Source organism: Euprymna scolopes, chromosome 39, assembly GCF_053919585.1.
Source record: "Euprymna scolopes isolate OS-2025 chromosome 39, ASM5391958v1, whole genome shotgun sequence".
Taxonomy (NCBI): Eukaryota; Metazoa; Mollusca; class Cephalopoda; order Sepiida; family Sepiolidae; genus Euprymna; species Euprymna scolopes.
In genome coordinates, this window is record NC_136520.1 from 31,420,251 (window position 1) to 31,435,861 (window position 15,611).

The following is a 15,611-nucleotide window of genomic DNA, read 5'->3' on the forward strand; positions in this document are numbered from 1 at the left end:
TAACCAATGTCAGCCATTAGGCTTAGATACCAGAGGTCCTGGCCTTTAGCTCAAGCAGTTTCAGCAGCCAAAAACTAAGCAAATAAGAGGCTTACAAGCCCAGCCATGATCTATTGCTGAAAAGAAGGTTGTGTTTTACTACCACTACTCAAAGTTTGAAAAGTGGAGCAAAACAGCAAATAAAATATTGACCGAGAAAATAAAAGAGACTGACCTCCCTGAAGATAGACTTTTTCCCATGTTTGCCAGTGGTAACATTTAGTTGATTAGGAATGACAATTTGTTTATCTTTTGGTATGCCAGTTTAACTATTTAAATCGCAAATGTTTACCGTTTGGCTTTTTTATAACAATGTTGTTTACATTTTATTAAGATTTTTCCGGAACATTACAAGCGAAAAAAAGAAAAGGAAAACATTTTGGACTAATTTTATTTTAGATGTTTCTGAAAGTGTGAAGGGAAAAAGTTAATAAAACTAAAAAAAATTTATAATTATTGCTGATCTGGATAAGACACCTTCAAAATATACATTGGCGTGATTGCAGTTTGTCAACTGGCTAACATGTGTGCCAGGCATTAGAGAATCAGTAGCAGCTGTCAGATCGACAGGCATAAATGGTAAATCCTAAAAGCTGCAAAATAAGTGACTAATACATCACTTAATAAGGCTTCGACTAAACTAATAAAACAAAAACTTTTAAGCAAAATTCCAACACTTATGACAATATATGACAATTTGATGCCATTTTATAGAGTAATTTCTCTTTGGTCTCAAAATACGTCCTATTTTCTGATATCATTTCTTTATTGTACCCAAATCTCTTTCTCTGGAGCATTCTTTTGAGATCTGCAAACAGCCAGTAATTGCTGATTTAGAGAATGGTAATTTTATCATTGTTGCAATCAACTTGCTTGGGTGAACTAGCATTGTTTCTTATTTATTTGTGTCTATTTTTGTTTTCTTTCTTTTTTTTGTCTTCCGATTTTTTCCTTCAAATGCATCAATAACACTATAATAATATTCATTATTGATGGTTCTTCCTTTCTTAATATGATGATTAAAATACCTTGTGCATCCCATAATGCAAAGGTCAAACCCTTGCCTGCTGCTGTTTGTATCTTTGGTCACTTTGGACAGCTTTCACCTGCTGCTGTCCACTTAGCTAACTGCCAATTTTACTCCAGATTAAAATGGTGAATCCATGTTTCATCCATTGTCAAATATTAATGCAAAATTCGTTTTTGTTGCATTGAAACAGTTGCAAACAACACTCTAAATCACCAATGAATTGTTGTTTTTGATTGACTGTAAGCAAATGTGGCACCCACTTTGAACACAGCTTTCTTATTAACAAATCTTGATGCAAAATGGTGAATACACTGCCTTCCAATATCTTCAACTCTTTAACTATGTATTATATCGTAGATTATATGAATAACAAGTCATTACTGGGGTTGTACAGAAAGGGTTTATTTAGGTAAAAAGGTACACACATTTCTAAGCGTCCATTGACAGCTTAGTACTAAATTCTGTCTCCCACGTGAGGAGAGTTTGCTTGTCTTTTTATAGACGTAACAGTCCATTCATTTGAGGGGTGTTGGATCAGTCCATTATATCACTATGTCATGCAAGCTCAATAGCTTGTGGACATTTTTATGTTTTCTGTGACATCTACCAAATTTGGGAAATCTGAACATTCATCATCATTTGTGTCTGTATGACCATGTTTAAAGTCAACATATTACCTCTTAATCGTTGAGCAGAGTTTGAATAACATTTATGAAGCCATCACTTGCTTGAACAGTATTTTCCCATCAGAAAACAATACTTTATCAACACATTAAATTCATATCTTTCTATTGTCTTAAAAATTTGCAACAGTAGTTTCATTTCAATAACTATAATTTGTAAACTACCATATATTTTGGTGTATAAGGCGACCGTCAGATAAGATGAGGTACAAAAGTGGAGCAAATTTTAATAAATTTATCATATATCGGTTGTATAAGATGACTGATAAATCATGAAACCATGTTTAGCCTAGGCTAGAGATTGCAACACCCGGTATTTTATGAAATATTTTTTTAAGATGATTTTTTAACTTTAAGGGTCGTCTTATGTGCCAAAATATATGGTAATAATTTGATTGAACTCAAATTTTGACATGCCCCATTTGCAAGTTAATACTTTATAAAAATCATATTGATCTTTTATTAGTGGTGCCATCTTTGTTATGCCCGGAACTTATTGAGTGATGTGTTATAATGAAAAATTGAAGTCCGAATAAAACAATGTAAATAGTTTATATCAATATTTTTGTTTTTGAGCGTCGTAGGAAAGTGTTGATCTCACTACATTCTTTGAGTGAGGGTGGGATGGTGGTGTGATTAATTCTCTGTAAGTTGACAAAAATGAGATCATATTTAAAGAAAACTAATCAGAATAAAACAAACAAAGAATTTGCACTTTTAGGGAAAAAAAACAAAACTATTGAATATAAATAATTGACATATTTAGAATGGACAACTGTATGAAATTTATAGTTTTTTTTGTTTTTTTTTCATTGTTACATTGATATGCCTTATAATGTTTCAAAATGATATGGGTTCATGTATGAATAAATAATGCGTTTTGAAAAGCACTTCCCAGTTTTGAGGCTAGAATCAAAGAAGCACTTCCAAACTCTATCTCTCTCTCTTTTTTTTTTATGAAAATCATTACAGGCAAAGCATGAAACCACTTTATGTAAGGAGCTAAACATATACCACTTCAAGATAAAAAACAAAACAAAAAAAAACTAGCCAATGATAAATGTTATGAGTAGATTTCATCCCAAGACACAGTCATTCTTCGTCCTTTGTTAGAAACATAGAATGGTTTATGATAAACAGAATTACCAGGGACACACTTCTCTCCAATTCCCTACAGTTTCGATAGCAAAAGTGTTTGTTGTTTGTAGTTTGTTTTTAGTTTTTTTGTTTTTTTTTCAAATACATAATTAGAAGTGTTGTATCTGTTCTGTCCTTGATCAGGGGTGGAGAAGTGTTAATTTTAAAAAAAAATTATTTTCAATCTAAAGTGCTCCCTTTTGAGGTGCTGCATTTTCCACATTAAAAACTGACATTTTTGTCTAACTCTACCCTTGTAGAGAGGAAAGGAAAGTGAATTGGGACTTCACATTTTGTTTATTTTGTAAAAATTCTGCATACCATTTATTTATCCAAAACTTGATAGTATCAGATTGTTTTGAATTCCTTGAATCTACTTTTCCAAATGTAATACAACAATCAAAACTAAAGACAATATAAAGAAGTACAATATAACATAAACGGTCATATAACCCTTTTCATATGCCTTAACTTGGCAAAGTCTACTCTGCTTTAAGTAATGTTGTCTGAGGTTTCTGAAGAGTTTTATCATGACCAATAACATTCACTGACTGTGACATATTCTGGCATATAATTTTCAGATATTTGCCAAAAGTGCTGCAAGATAGAATAGAACCAAGGCCATCCTTATAACAGGTCAGCCAAGCATGCAACTAGATTCTTTTACCTTTGCCATGTGAATTTTCTTAGATAATTGACATAAATTAAAATCAAAAGGAAAATTTCTCTTTAAGATGAGTTTGATGATTTCATGTGTTTTACATACAAATCACCATGAGATAAGTTCATTTTATTGACAAATTCTTATAAATGAAGAGACAGGTAACTGAATAAATACAGGCATAAAAAATGTTTTTTCTTAAATAAATAATGCTGTCAATATGAAAAAAAAAAAAAAAATTTTTTTTTAAATCTAACTGACCATGAAGAACACTATCTGGTATAAATGTTAATTTTGGATGATCTTAAATGGGTCACAATTACAGCACAGAACCTTTGTATCTAAAGGAACATTAGTTTTTCAAAACCTTTAAGTGGTTTGGTTTATCAACATAAAGTTCTATTTAAAAAAGCAGTAACTTTTCTCTTAGATAAATATTTTCCATTCACAGTCCATCCGTCCATAACGTTCACTAAAAATGGCGCCTTGCACATGTTTACTGTTGTGACCTTGAAGAGCTGATAATAAATAAGACAACATGGCAATATATTTACAAAAAATACAGAAAGATACTCCGAAGCTGAGTATTTACCTCCTCCTCACTGCAGGAAGATGTGGCACAAGGCTGGAAGATGTGAAATAAACCAGCACTCCTAACAAAGAGGCATTCTGACTTCTTAAAATTTCCTGGGCAGACCTTCTGCATTCGCTGGTTTGAATGGCTTGGGTAATTAGCAATAAATTAACTCATCCATAATAAAGGGAAGGCAAGGCCTGGTAAGGTGGACCTTCTAGGACTACCCAGAACATATATCACAGTCCAACAACTATAATGGCCCAGTTTCTGTTGGACTGATTGTTGAGAACGTATTCTCAACTGGTATTTTTCAGTCAAGAGTCTCTGACCAACAGAAGGCACACTTGCTCAGCGTTGTTGTAATCTCTTCTATACATAGTCTTTGGAAGAGTCCATGTAGTCATATATAGAGTAGATCACCATCACACCATAACATTTACAATGTAAGTTTTCCTTTAAACTTATGCTGGTAATCTTGGAGGAGTCTTTATTTACAAAGCTTTTTTTTTTTTTCACTTGTTTATTTATCAAGTTACCCAAGTGGTCTTGTGGTTAAGGGTTCAGCTTGACCTAAGAGTTTGTCATATGATACACCACTTGATAAGTGTTCTTCCTGTCTTAATTGGTTGTTGCAGAAAAAATATGAATGTATATAGAAGAAAACCTTTTACTTAAGATAGGAAACCATACAAATTTTTCACTAAAAAGGTAGTGCAATTTTACCACAAAAATGTAATCTTTCATCAAACTCCTTTACAATATGTTGCAGTAAAATATCAAGAGTTTAACGTTATGTGTTTAAAATCATGCTTATATTTGGGATTAGAAGTCAGCCGATTTAGTATTTGAAAATGAGTAAATATAGTGAAATTCTTTTCAACTTGTGATAAATAAATTTTGATGCAAACAAAATTTAATCTTTTCTCTTTATAAATATAAAAAATTTTCCTGTGTCATTAATAGTTTTTTGTTTTTTTTTCTGTTACTTCAAGTCAGATTACTATTTTCATCAATGGAAATATATTTTTTAATGTTGATGCTTTTCAATTTAATTTGCACAATATTGTGTATCTCGTATCTATGCATATAAAAACAGTTTCATCTTAAATAAAAAGGACCACTTATCAATATGGTGAGCTCAATATAATGTGGGAAGCGGTTTTCTCAAAAAGAATCCAAGTTGAAAACTACTGATTGAAATTTTTGCTCTATCATCAAATTGTGTTTTTGTCTGTTTTTACATGGCGTAAATCTGAGGGATTTTCTTTTTATTGATTTATTATTTAAAGAAAAATATAACTTCATCTCTATTGTGCTATGAATCATATTAAGAAGATTCAATGTGTTAACTGTTCATATTGGATTCATTTAAACACCTAAGTTGCATTTCCATGTCATTTTTTGTTTTTTTACATTTTTTTTCAATAAGTAATGGAAGTAATTGAATTTTGCCAAATTTTTATGCTGATTTGATCCATTAATCATAGTTTCTATTATGATTAATTTTCATGTACCACAAGATGACATGATACATTTGTAAGCATTTTTCACTTGTTCAAAGTCTGCCTTTTTAATTATACATTGTGAAATTTGGCTTCTGGACCAATAGCACACAGATGGCTAATTTTCTAATTTTCAACAAACGTTGAACAGTCATAATTTGATGGAAAATTGGACAATCAAAATAAATTTTGTATCATTGTTTATGTTTTATAAATATCTATATGCCCGCATTTAATCTTTTTAGCTATAAAAACAAAATTTTGGTTTTGGAGACCTAATTATATGTTGTTGACATTCGTCTGTCTTAAGAGAGTTCAGTGGAGTTCTGCATTTTAGATTAGTCCGTTACTGAATTGTAGCATTTAATGTAACTGTGCAAGCTTATCCTGTATCGGTAGGCTCTGCTGTGGTTGTCACAGATGTAAGTGGTGTTTAGTTGTAAGAACTCTGCTAAAGCCTTCTGCTGTCTGTCATTTCCAAAATCATTGAACTCGTAAGACAAACAAACAAACCAAATCTCATGAATAAATACTTGAAGCATAAACTTTTATCAAAATGACTGGATTTGGCATTAAATAACTTTAAAATGGTTAACATGCTATAAAACAAAACAACCAAACCAAACACATGAATAAATATTTGAAGATATAAAGTATTTGAAGCATCAAATGACTGGATTTGGCATTGAATAACCTGAAAAGGGTTGATATACTGTAAAACAAACAACCCAATCAGTCTTTAAAACTCTCTTTCCCATGTTCAAACTTTAACAACTGGTTCAATATACTTTAAAGAAAGAAAACGATAGTACTCACAGCCAAGAAGAGAAACTATTACAAATGAAAAAACCGGGTTCAGATCTGCACAGTTGTGTCATACTGATTCCTTTTTCTCTGCAAGTTTGTCTATCCGTCAGAATCTTTTCTTTGTCGCCACCAATGATGAATCCCTTAAATAACTTTTGATCATATCATAGAACACCATTTCGGTCATAAAAGACTTTTATCTGATTACTAACCATAGTTTTCTTGGACAATACTGTTCTTTTGTTGATCATACTTTTAAATTTACTCATGTCATGGATAAGGAATGTTTTTGCTTTGTTCATTTCTTTCCAAAATAATTTGGTTTTTATTTTGACTTCAAATCCATTTGCAGACAATCCGGGTTTAAAACCTTCATCCTTCCTGATAATATTACATTTAAGGAATTGATAAAAAGAGAAAGAAAAAATAATCATTCCTCTTTCCCTTGTACCAGTTTTTACTACAGCATCAAATGTAAACATTGACCAATTTCATTTAAATATCTCTGGCACCTTTATATCTCTTTATGTAAACTTACGTGTGTGCAATATGTTCATGTATTTGTATGTTCAAAATTGCTCCTAAACTAATTAACCGATCATCATAAATTTCGGACAAGGAGTTATAATGTGGGTTATATTTAGTTTAATTCAGTTTTATACAAAGGGGATAAAAAGAGGGTGGAAGCTCTTTGTGAAAATTCAGATATTTTGGATTTTTCTGAAATTTAAGCAACTAGTAAATATACTCTGTTAACATATTTTTGCTAGCCTCAAAGGATTATATAATTGTGAAAGAACTGCATACAATGCACAGATAAAGCAAAATAAATTGTTTTTAACTATTTTCCAACGTTGTTAATAATGTTTACACATGCATTTATTTTTTATTATATTATATTAGATATTTTTTTGTATTATATTAAATAAATGATTTTTTATATTATATTAAATATTTTTGACTCCAATAAATAGGTAGTACAAAATAAATAAATTTTTTAAAAATAGGAAAAAAAAAAACCCCAAAAAACATTAATTTAAGTAAAAACGTCTTTTTTAGGATTAAAAATGCTTTCGTTCCTAACTTTAGGACTAAAAATAGTTTTGTTCCCGACTTTTTTGTAACAAAAAATATGGATATTTTTTCATGGGCTATTCTTATAGAATTTTGAGTTACATTTCTCATTAAATTGTTTTTAACACCGATACATAGTTAAAGCAAAATAAATTGTTTTGGAGTATTAAAATAATTTCCAACACAATTAATTGATAGAACGTCAGATTGAACGTTTTTGTTTCAATTTCCGGTTATGGCATTTGCTTTATTTGTAAATTTATTATTTACTATTAATGCAACGTTTTCCATTTCTAAAAGTAGTTTGTCTGATATTTCAGAATGAGATAAATTCTGAATTAATAAATGTGATATGTTTAAAAAATTCCACAATGTATGTATTATGTTGAAAAAAATTGTGACTGATAAAATCTCTATTTTATATAAGATAAATATTAGACATCAATTAATAAATATTCCCCAAATTTCAGTTTCTTTGGGATATTTTAAAGGGTTTTTAGGATATAATATGTCTATAAATCCTCCATTTAAAAATTTAAATATTTCAAATTTGCACCAAATTTAATCCATAGTTATTAGACATCAATAAGGTTGAGTTTCAATTGCTTCTTAATGACCCTTAATTTTAAGCCTTAAATTTTAGACATTTCCTAGAATTATTTGATCAAAATTTGAATTAGGATTCTAGATATAAGGTTTAATATCATTATAGTTTGAGTTTAATTTTTATAAGGGGACATAAAAGTGGTGCAAAGCTGTTCTGTTCAGAAAATTAATTTTATCTATTTTAGACCTGGTATATCTGTACACCTATAAAGTTGAATTTTGTATTGCATTTGCATTGATATTAAAAGCCTACATTTTCTATTTAAAAATTATTAAAATGAACTTAATATACTCAGTCATGGATATGCGAGTGACTTTGTAAAGGTTAACTAATTTGCATATTCCTTTGAAAAACGAAATTTCGTGAATTCATTTTTATGGTTTCGTATTGGATGTTTGGTTTCATTTAACTATTACGCTCAGTTCTATTTATGCATATTTTTGACATTGTGCATAATTGCATAATATTTAGGATAAAAAACTTCTAGTAAACACATATGTATATTACATCTATAAAGTTGTTTTTTCTCACTCTAACAATATTTAAAGCCTACTTTTTCTATTTAAAACTTATTGAAACAAACTTAATATACTCGATCATAGATGTGCAAAGTGCAAAATAAGTTAACTAATTTGCATATTCCTTTGAAAAACGAATATATTTAACAGTTAACTATTATGCTAATTTTATTCATTTTTTTTATTGTTTCATGATAGATGATTGGTTTCATTTAACTATTATGCTTAATCTAATTTATAACACTCACTATGTCTGTCTGTCTTTCTGTCTGTCTATCTCCATATTTTCAAACTCTATCTCCTCCGAAACTAAGTTGCAGAGCAGTGCTAGGGGCCTCAAATGATTGGATTTTTTATGGGCCATTCTTTTATGGGTCTTTAGCCAGTTAAAATAGTTTTAAGGGGTCAAAATTGAAAAAAACGTTAAACATTTTGTACATTCATCTTAGTTTATTTTTAATCAGTTCATATGGGTCTCACATTGGTACAGTAGTACAGTTTTGCTTTCAGTTTCGATTCTAGTTGATGGCACCTAAGTACTTTTTTTTTTTTTTAAATCATGACTCTAATAATATATACAAAATCTGGACAAATTAAAATATCATATTGAAATGTATTTTATAACAGGGCAAAACTGGCTGCCCTCCTCCCCACTAGCTCTATTTATGCATAGGTTCTATGTCATACATAATTGTGTAGAATTTCAGATGAAAATATTCTAGCACACACATGATTTTAAAGTTGAGATTTTTTTCTCGCTCTGACATTTTCTATTTAAAAATTATTACAATGAACTTCTTAATATACTCAGTCATGGATATGCAAGCGATTTCATGAAGGTTAACTAATTTGCATATTCATTTGAAAAACGAGTGTTCATTAATTAATTATTCATTTTTCATGGTTTCTTATTAGATGGTTAGTTTCATTTAATTATTACACTTAAAAGTGGACATGTTTATATATACATATAAACATAAGTGTGTGTGTGTGTGTGTGTGTGTGTGTGTGTGTGTGTGTGTGTGTGTGTGTGTGTGTGTGTGTGTGTGTGTGTGTGGAATGTATCTACCAAACTTTTCTCCAATATTTGGACCTCGGGAAGACTAAAAATAGGTGTTAAGGGATCAAAATTGAAAAAAAAAACACTTACCCTTGGTAGGAGTAAATTAACCATCTTCTGAGCATGTATACATATATATTTTTAGCTTGAAGTCACTTTTTTATCCATCTAGCAATACCTCATACTAAAAACAAAGGCTGAAGCACTAAATAACAACTATAGCTGGAGCACTGAATGTTTTGGTTTCAATTCCAGCAGATGGCACTAAAGTTATTTTTTTTTAACTTTTGAAATTACTATATATATTGTCACAGACTATTTGATCAAGATAGGCATCAAGTTCCTTACCCTTTCTATAGTTCAGACTTTGCTCCCTGTGACTTTTAGTTATTCCCAAAGCTCTAGGAAAACCTAAAAGACTCGTTATGAAACAATTGAGGAGATGAAAGCGACTGTGATGAGGTCATTGATACACTCACACAAGAGGACTTCCATGGGGCTTTCCAGAAGTTGTTGGAACAATACAAGTGCATTGCAGCTGGAGGAGATTACTTCGAAGGGGATTAGTTTCATGTGTGTACTATCAATAAAACTGCCCATATGAAAAAAAAAGTCTGGAAACTTATTTTAGGCTCTTCATATATATATATATATATTAGTACGAAAATAAACATGACAAGTAAGTTACCCAGACACGTTTATATTAAGTTCCCATGGGAAATTATTAGACTAATTGCTCTAATAAACTCTATTTGCATATTGAGCACTGTTGAAGTAAATATTGACAATATATGTATACATAATATTTTATACAAGTGTATACCCCTGTCAAAAATGAAGGAAAAGATTTTTCTTTGCCCGTGTTCACATGTTCATATAAAACATTTGTTTATTTTTGCAAACTTTCCAGTTGAGACGTTTTTTTTATCTTTTAATTTCACTAATTGAATATTATTTTATATCAATACTAGCGGGGGTGGCCGACATTGCCCAGTTGTTTGGAGGTGTATGTAAGGGGGGGGGGTAAAGTAAAGATTAAGCAAAGTAATAACCCTGTTTAAATATAAAAAAAAAAAAACGATGTTAAACTTCTTTAAAAAATCCTTACTGAGGAATGCTGACAGGGCTGTTCAGATATTTTATGTTATGAAAATCTCTTGTGCGCTGGCTTTTCAATCCTCATCCTCTAACTTTGTGTCATATCTTGCCACAGTAGGAGGGCAATAAATACCAACTTAGAAATTCTTGTAAACAATAATGGCTGACATTTATTAAAACAATTAAATTTAATTTTAAAAAATGTTAGTAATTCTTTAATTCATAAAGCATATTTTTAAATTCTTAAAAATACATTTTCAGTTGACAAATTTTCACTATCTGTAATATAGTCTGAAAGAAGTGTTCTTGTCAGTGGAAGGAAAATGGAACCACTGAACCGACAAATAGTTTCAATATAATATTAAAGAATCATTTTTATTTTTAATCTTTAATTTTATTGCTTTCTATTGTATCTTTATAAATTTCTTTGGTATCTTTATAAATTTCTTTGGTATCTTTATAAATTTCTTTGGTATCTTTATAAATTTCTTTGGTATCTTTATAAATTTCTTTGGTATCTTTATAAATTTCTTTGGTATCTATCTTTATAAATTTCTTTGGTATCTTTATAAATTTCTTTGGTATCTTTATAAATTTCTTTGGTATCTTTATAAATTTCTTTGGTATCTTTATAAATTTCTTTGGTATCTTTATAAATTTCTTTGGTATCTTTATAAATTTCTTTGGTATCTATCTTTATAAATTTCTTTGGTATCTTTATAAATTTCTTTGGTATCTTTATAAATTTCTTTGGTATCTTTATAAATTTCTTTGGTATCTATCTTTATAAATTTCTTTGGTATCTTTATAAATTTCTTTGGTATCTTTATAAATTTCTTTGGTATCTTTATAAATTCCTTTGGTATCTTTATAAATTTCTTTGGTATCTTTATAAATTTCTTTGGTATCTTTATAAATTTCTTTGGTATCTTTATAAATTCCTTTGGTATCTTTATAAATTTCTTTGGTATCTTTATAAATTTCTTTTGTATCTTTATAAATTTCTTTTGTATCTTTATAAATTTCTTTGGTATCTATCTTTATAAATTTCTTTGGTATCTTTATAAATTTCTTTGGTATCTTTATAAATTTCTTTGGTATCTTTATAAATTTCTTTGGTATCTTTATAAATTCCTTTGGTATCTTTATAAATTTCTTTTGTATCTTTATAAATTTCTTTTGTATCTTTATAAATTCCTTTGGTATCTATCTTTATAAATTTCTTTGGTATCTTTATAAATTTCTATTGTATCTTTATAAATTTTGTTTTACAAGTTTAGACATGAAAACTCAAAATCAAAGGATGCATTTCACGGCCATGAAAAATCTTTAGATTCATACATGTCTAATTCATCCCCATAGGAATTTTTTCAAAATGTTCAAAGTTTTCAGTTTTATTTTCACACATTTTGGCCAACTATTGTAATGTTTGCTCATGTTAAGGGTTTAACAAAACACATCATATAAATAATTTAAAAAAAAAAACAAAAAAAAAACAGACCGCAGCCTAAATGAATTTTTAAAAATTAAGAAAACGTTTTCTTTTTTTATATTTTACTTTTTAATTTAATTATCAATGATGTTTGTTTTCATTTTATTTTAATCATTTTTCTGAATCAACTGCATTCTTTTAAAAATTACCAAGCGAATTTATGCAAAGTTTCATTTATAAAAATGCTTCGTTTTACATATAAAATAAATTTATATCACATTTTGATGCAAGTGCAGTGCATTTTTTATGATTATTATAATCTATATATTTTAGTTATTCTGGCAGTTTAAGGACTATAAATATTTATCATTAACAATGGAAGATTAAGTTGTTTGTCGGAACAGCCGTGTCTAGATCGTTCTCCATATCTTTCACAAGATCTCGAGTGTTATCTTGTTTCTCATGAGATCTTTGTCTTTCTTTTTTATAGTCTCTTTTTAACCTCATTGGTGATGTCACTTCTCATGCATTTAAATATGCGCGTCTTTGCTATGTGACAATTGGAAATTAAGCTCAAACTTTTTAAAATTCTGATATTGATTCCAGTACCCCCAAAAGTTCTGATTCTGATTAATCATCACAGCACTAATTTTAAGCGATAGTCTTCTAGGGGTTGAAGGTTCAATCCTCAGCACAGCTGATTATAAGAATAAAATTAAAAATTACTTGAGATTTTTACCCAGTCATGATCGACAGAACATGAACAATCCACCCCCATAGATTAAATAATGGGTTCATTTTGGAATTGCATTCCTTGAGTTCAGCAAGATCCACCTGAAGAAGATCGGAGGTTATATTAGCCAGAATGTTATGAAAAAAAACACTCAAGATGAGAATAGTAGTCTGAATAATTCAAATTATCAATCCTCATCTCATAAATTCTGAAACATAATATTTCTTTGTCTTTTTCAGGTTTTTTTGCATAACAGAACTTAGTTTCTACACTTTGTGCTGCCTTTTTGTAATGGCGGCTCTTCTTATTGATGTCTTCATGAATAAAATATGGGTGAAAATCAAACGTGAGTAGCTTTTTTTCTTTCTTTTATTTTATATTTCATGTCGTTTTATTATTTACTCATTAGGAGTTTTCACACAAGTCTTTTTGTTTGCTTTGAACAATTGAAGTCTAAAGAGCTATTGTGATAAGAGCCAGATTTATGTTGAGGATGGCAACTTAAGTAGGGAGTTGGACAGCAAAATGTTTGTTCATATTACATTTAAATTTCTGCATGAATGTACGATCGAGGAAGCAAAGGGAGAATTCTTAAGGCGAGCGATTCATGGAAAGAAGCTATTCGACTAAAAAAACTTCTGTCATTTAGGTATCTCTCAGAGTGAAGGGGAATGATTTTGTTGCTAGTCTGGGGAGTCAGAGGTACTTACGTTTAGGTCGTATAAGTGCAGTAAGTTCATCAGAGCACATTCCATGGAAATATTTTTACGACATTTATAAATATCAAATTCATTTCAAACACTGTGTATATATATTTATATATTACATATAACATAACATATTACAAATTCACTAAAAGCATTAAAATATCCTACTTATGTTATATCACATAGAAAGAAAAAAGCCATAAAAATATTTTCTAATATAAATAAGCAGAAATATAACTCACTTAATACTTCGCTATTAATTAGACATTTTCTCATACCCGTCCATGCCAACAACACAATTTGTAATACACTGAACAAATTAGAAATACAAACAATACAAACCACATCTTTAACTATAGCTTATTGCTATAGCTTATATTGAAAATCACAAAGCACCTTTCCAGAACCCCCACAACTAACACCAGAATATACATTACAATGTATTGTGGACTAAGACACTGCGGAAAAGCATGTGAAGCTTCCTCCTAGTACACTACAATTAATTCCCGATTAGAGCAGGCAATCAATCGATTTGATTGAAAAATAGGCGATTTCACCAATTTCAATGACAATAAACTCAGGCAACTTCAGGTCTCCCTGCTAATGTATATATATATGTGTGTGTGTATATATATATATATATATATATATATATATATATATATATATATATATATATAGTAATGAACATATATTTCTGTTTGGTCACATAAAAGCTATAAAGAAATGAGCTTTGTTGTGTAATGAGCAGTACTTGCATAATTATTATTATTCCATACTTTTGTATGGCAATAAATAAGCTATTGCTGTACTATGAAACAGAGAAAGGCATCCAGTTATTTGATCATCTTAAATCTTTTATCAGATAGACTTTTATCTAGTATTTACTTTTTTTCTATGTTTTATTGCAATTGAGATAACTTCATGTCTGCATGTGTGTGTGTGTATTTCTTATGTTGGCATAACTTTGATTACTGCAAACTGAATTATCAGTTTTTTATTTACTATTAATCAAACTGCATCCTGTCAGCTATGGCTGTAAAATATACAAACTGCACTCCTCCAGAAGGGTAAGACGGGCACCTGTTACTCATGAGGGGCGATTTGTAATGTCTAAGAGTGGGATCCTAGTGGCCAAGCAATCAGTGTCCTAGTTGCCTAAATGATTACAGGTTTTGCAACACTCCTTTTTTTTTTTATGGAAATCACTTCAAACAAGATATGAAGCCATTTGCTGTAAGGAGCTAAAAAAAAAAAAAAGGTCCCAGTTACTTTGGCTAGATGGAAGGATGGAGTGGCTTGATCTAATCAAGTGGCTGTTCATAACATGCGCTAACAAAAACGTTAATCCTGACTGTATTATTTAATTTGATCTTTATTTGATCAAACATCCATGCCCTCCATAACTTTTACAAGCTAGAAAATGTGTCAATCTTGCCAAAGGAAAAAAGGCAGGACCACTATTACATATTAACATATTTTTAGTTATTGGATACTAAATTTAAAACTTGCAATGGCTCCTAACTATACTCAGTAAGTGTATACTCCTCTCAATTAAGGTGATAGGAAATACCCTTTGGTTCATTCATTATAAAACTTGAACTTGGCAGTCAATGACAAAGCAGAGAATCAGCGAATATGTACATACCTTTAATGAAAAAACAATGTTATTATTATTATTATTATTATTATTTACTGATGAGTCACCACTTATCAAGGCTAAAAGCCACTCAAGAATAAAGGTTAATGAGATGAATAGGTTGCCAGTTGAATGATAGTGAATATTATGAGAAAATCAAAAAAGTAATAAAATTTTATGACTCATGAGGATCGTTTATGGCAAACATTTATTGATATTGGATTTAACCCTCAGGGAAACTATCTTTGTGGCAAAGTGTACCACAGATAGAAAGTTCTTAAAAGGAAACTATTTATGGAATTTTTAT

The 15,611-nt window shown here is 29.7% G+C and overlaps 1 protein-coding gene across 5 annotated transcripts in view; it reads left to right on the forward strand.

Annotated features, from left to right (window-relative positions):
- LOC145263708 (uncharacterized) overlaps positions 1 to 15,611 on the forward strand; it is a 115,558-nt gene that overhangs the window by 72,972 nt on the left and 26,975 nt on the right. For all 5 annotated transcript variants that reach the window (XM_080120662.1, XM_080120664.1, XM_080120663.1 and 2 more), the window contains one exon: positions 13,198 to 13,304. In XM_080120662.1, coding sequence (XP_079976788.1) covers positions 13,198 to 13,304 — 107 coding nt within the window. The remainder of the gene's footprint in view (positions 1 to 13,197; positions 13,305 to 15,611) is intronic.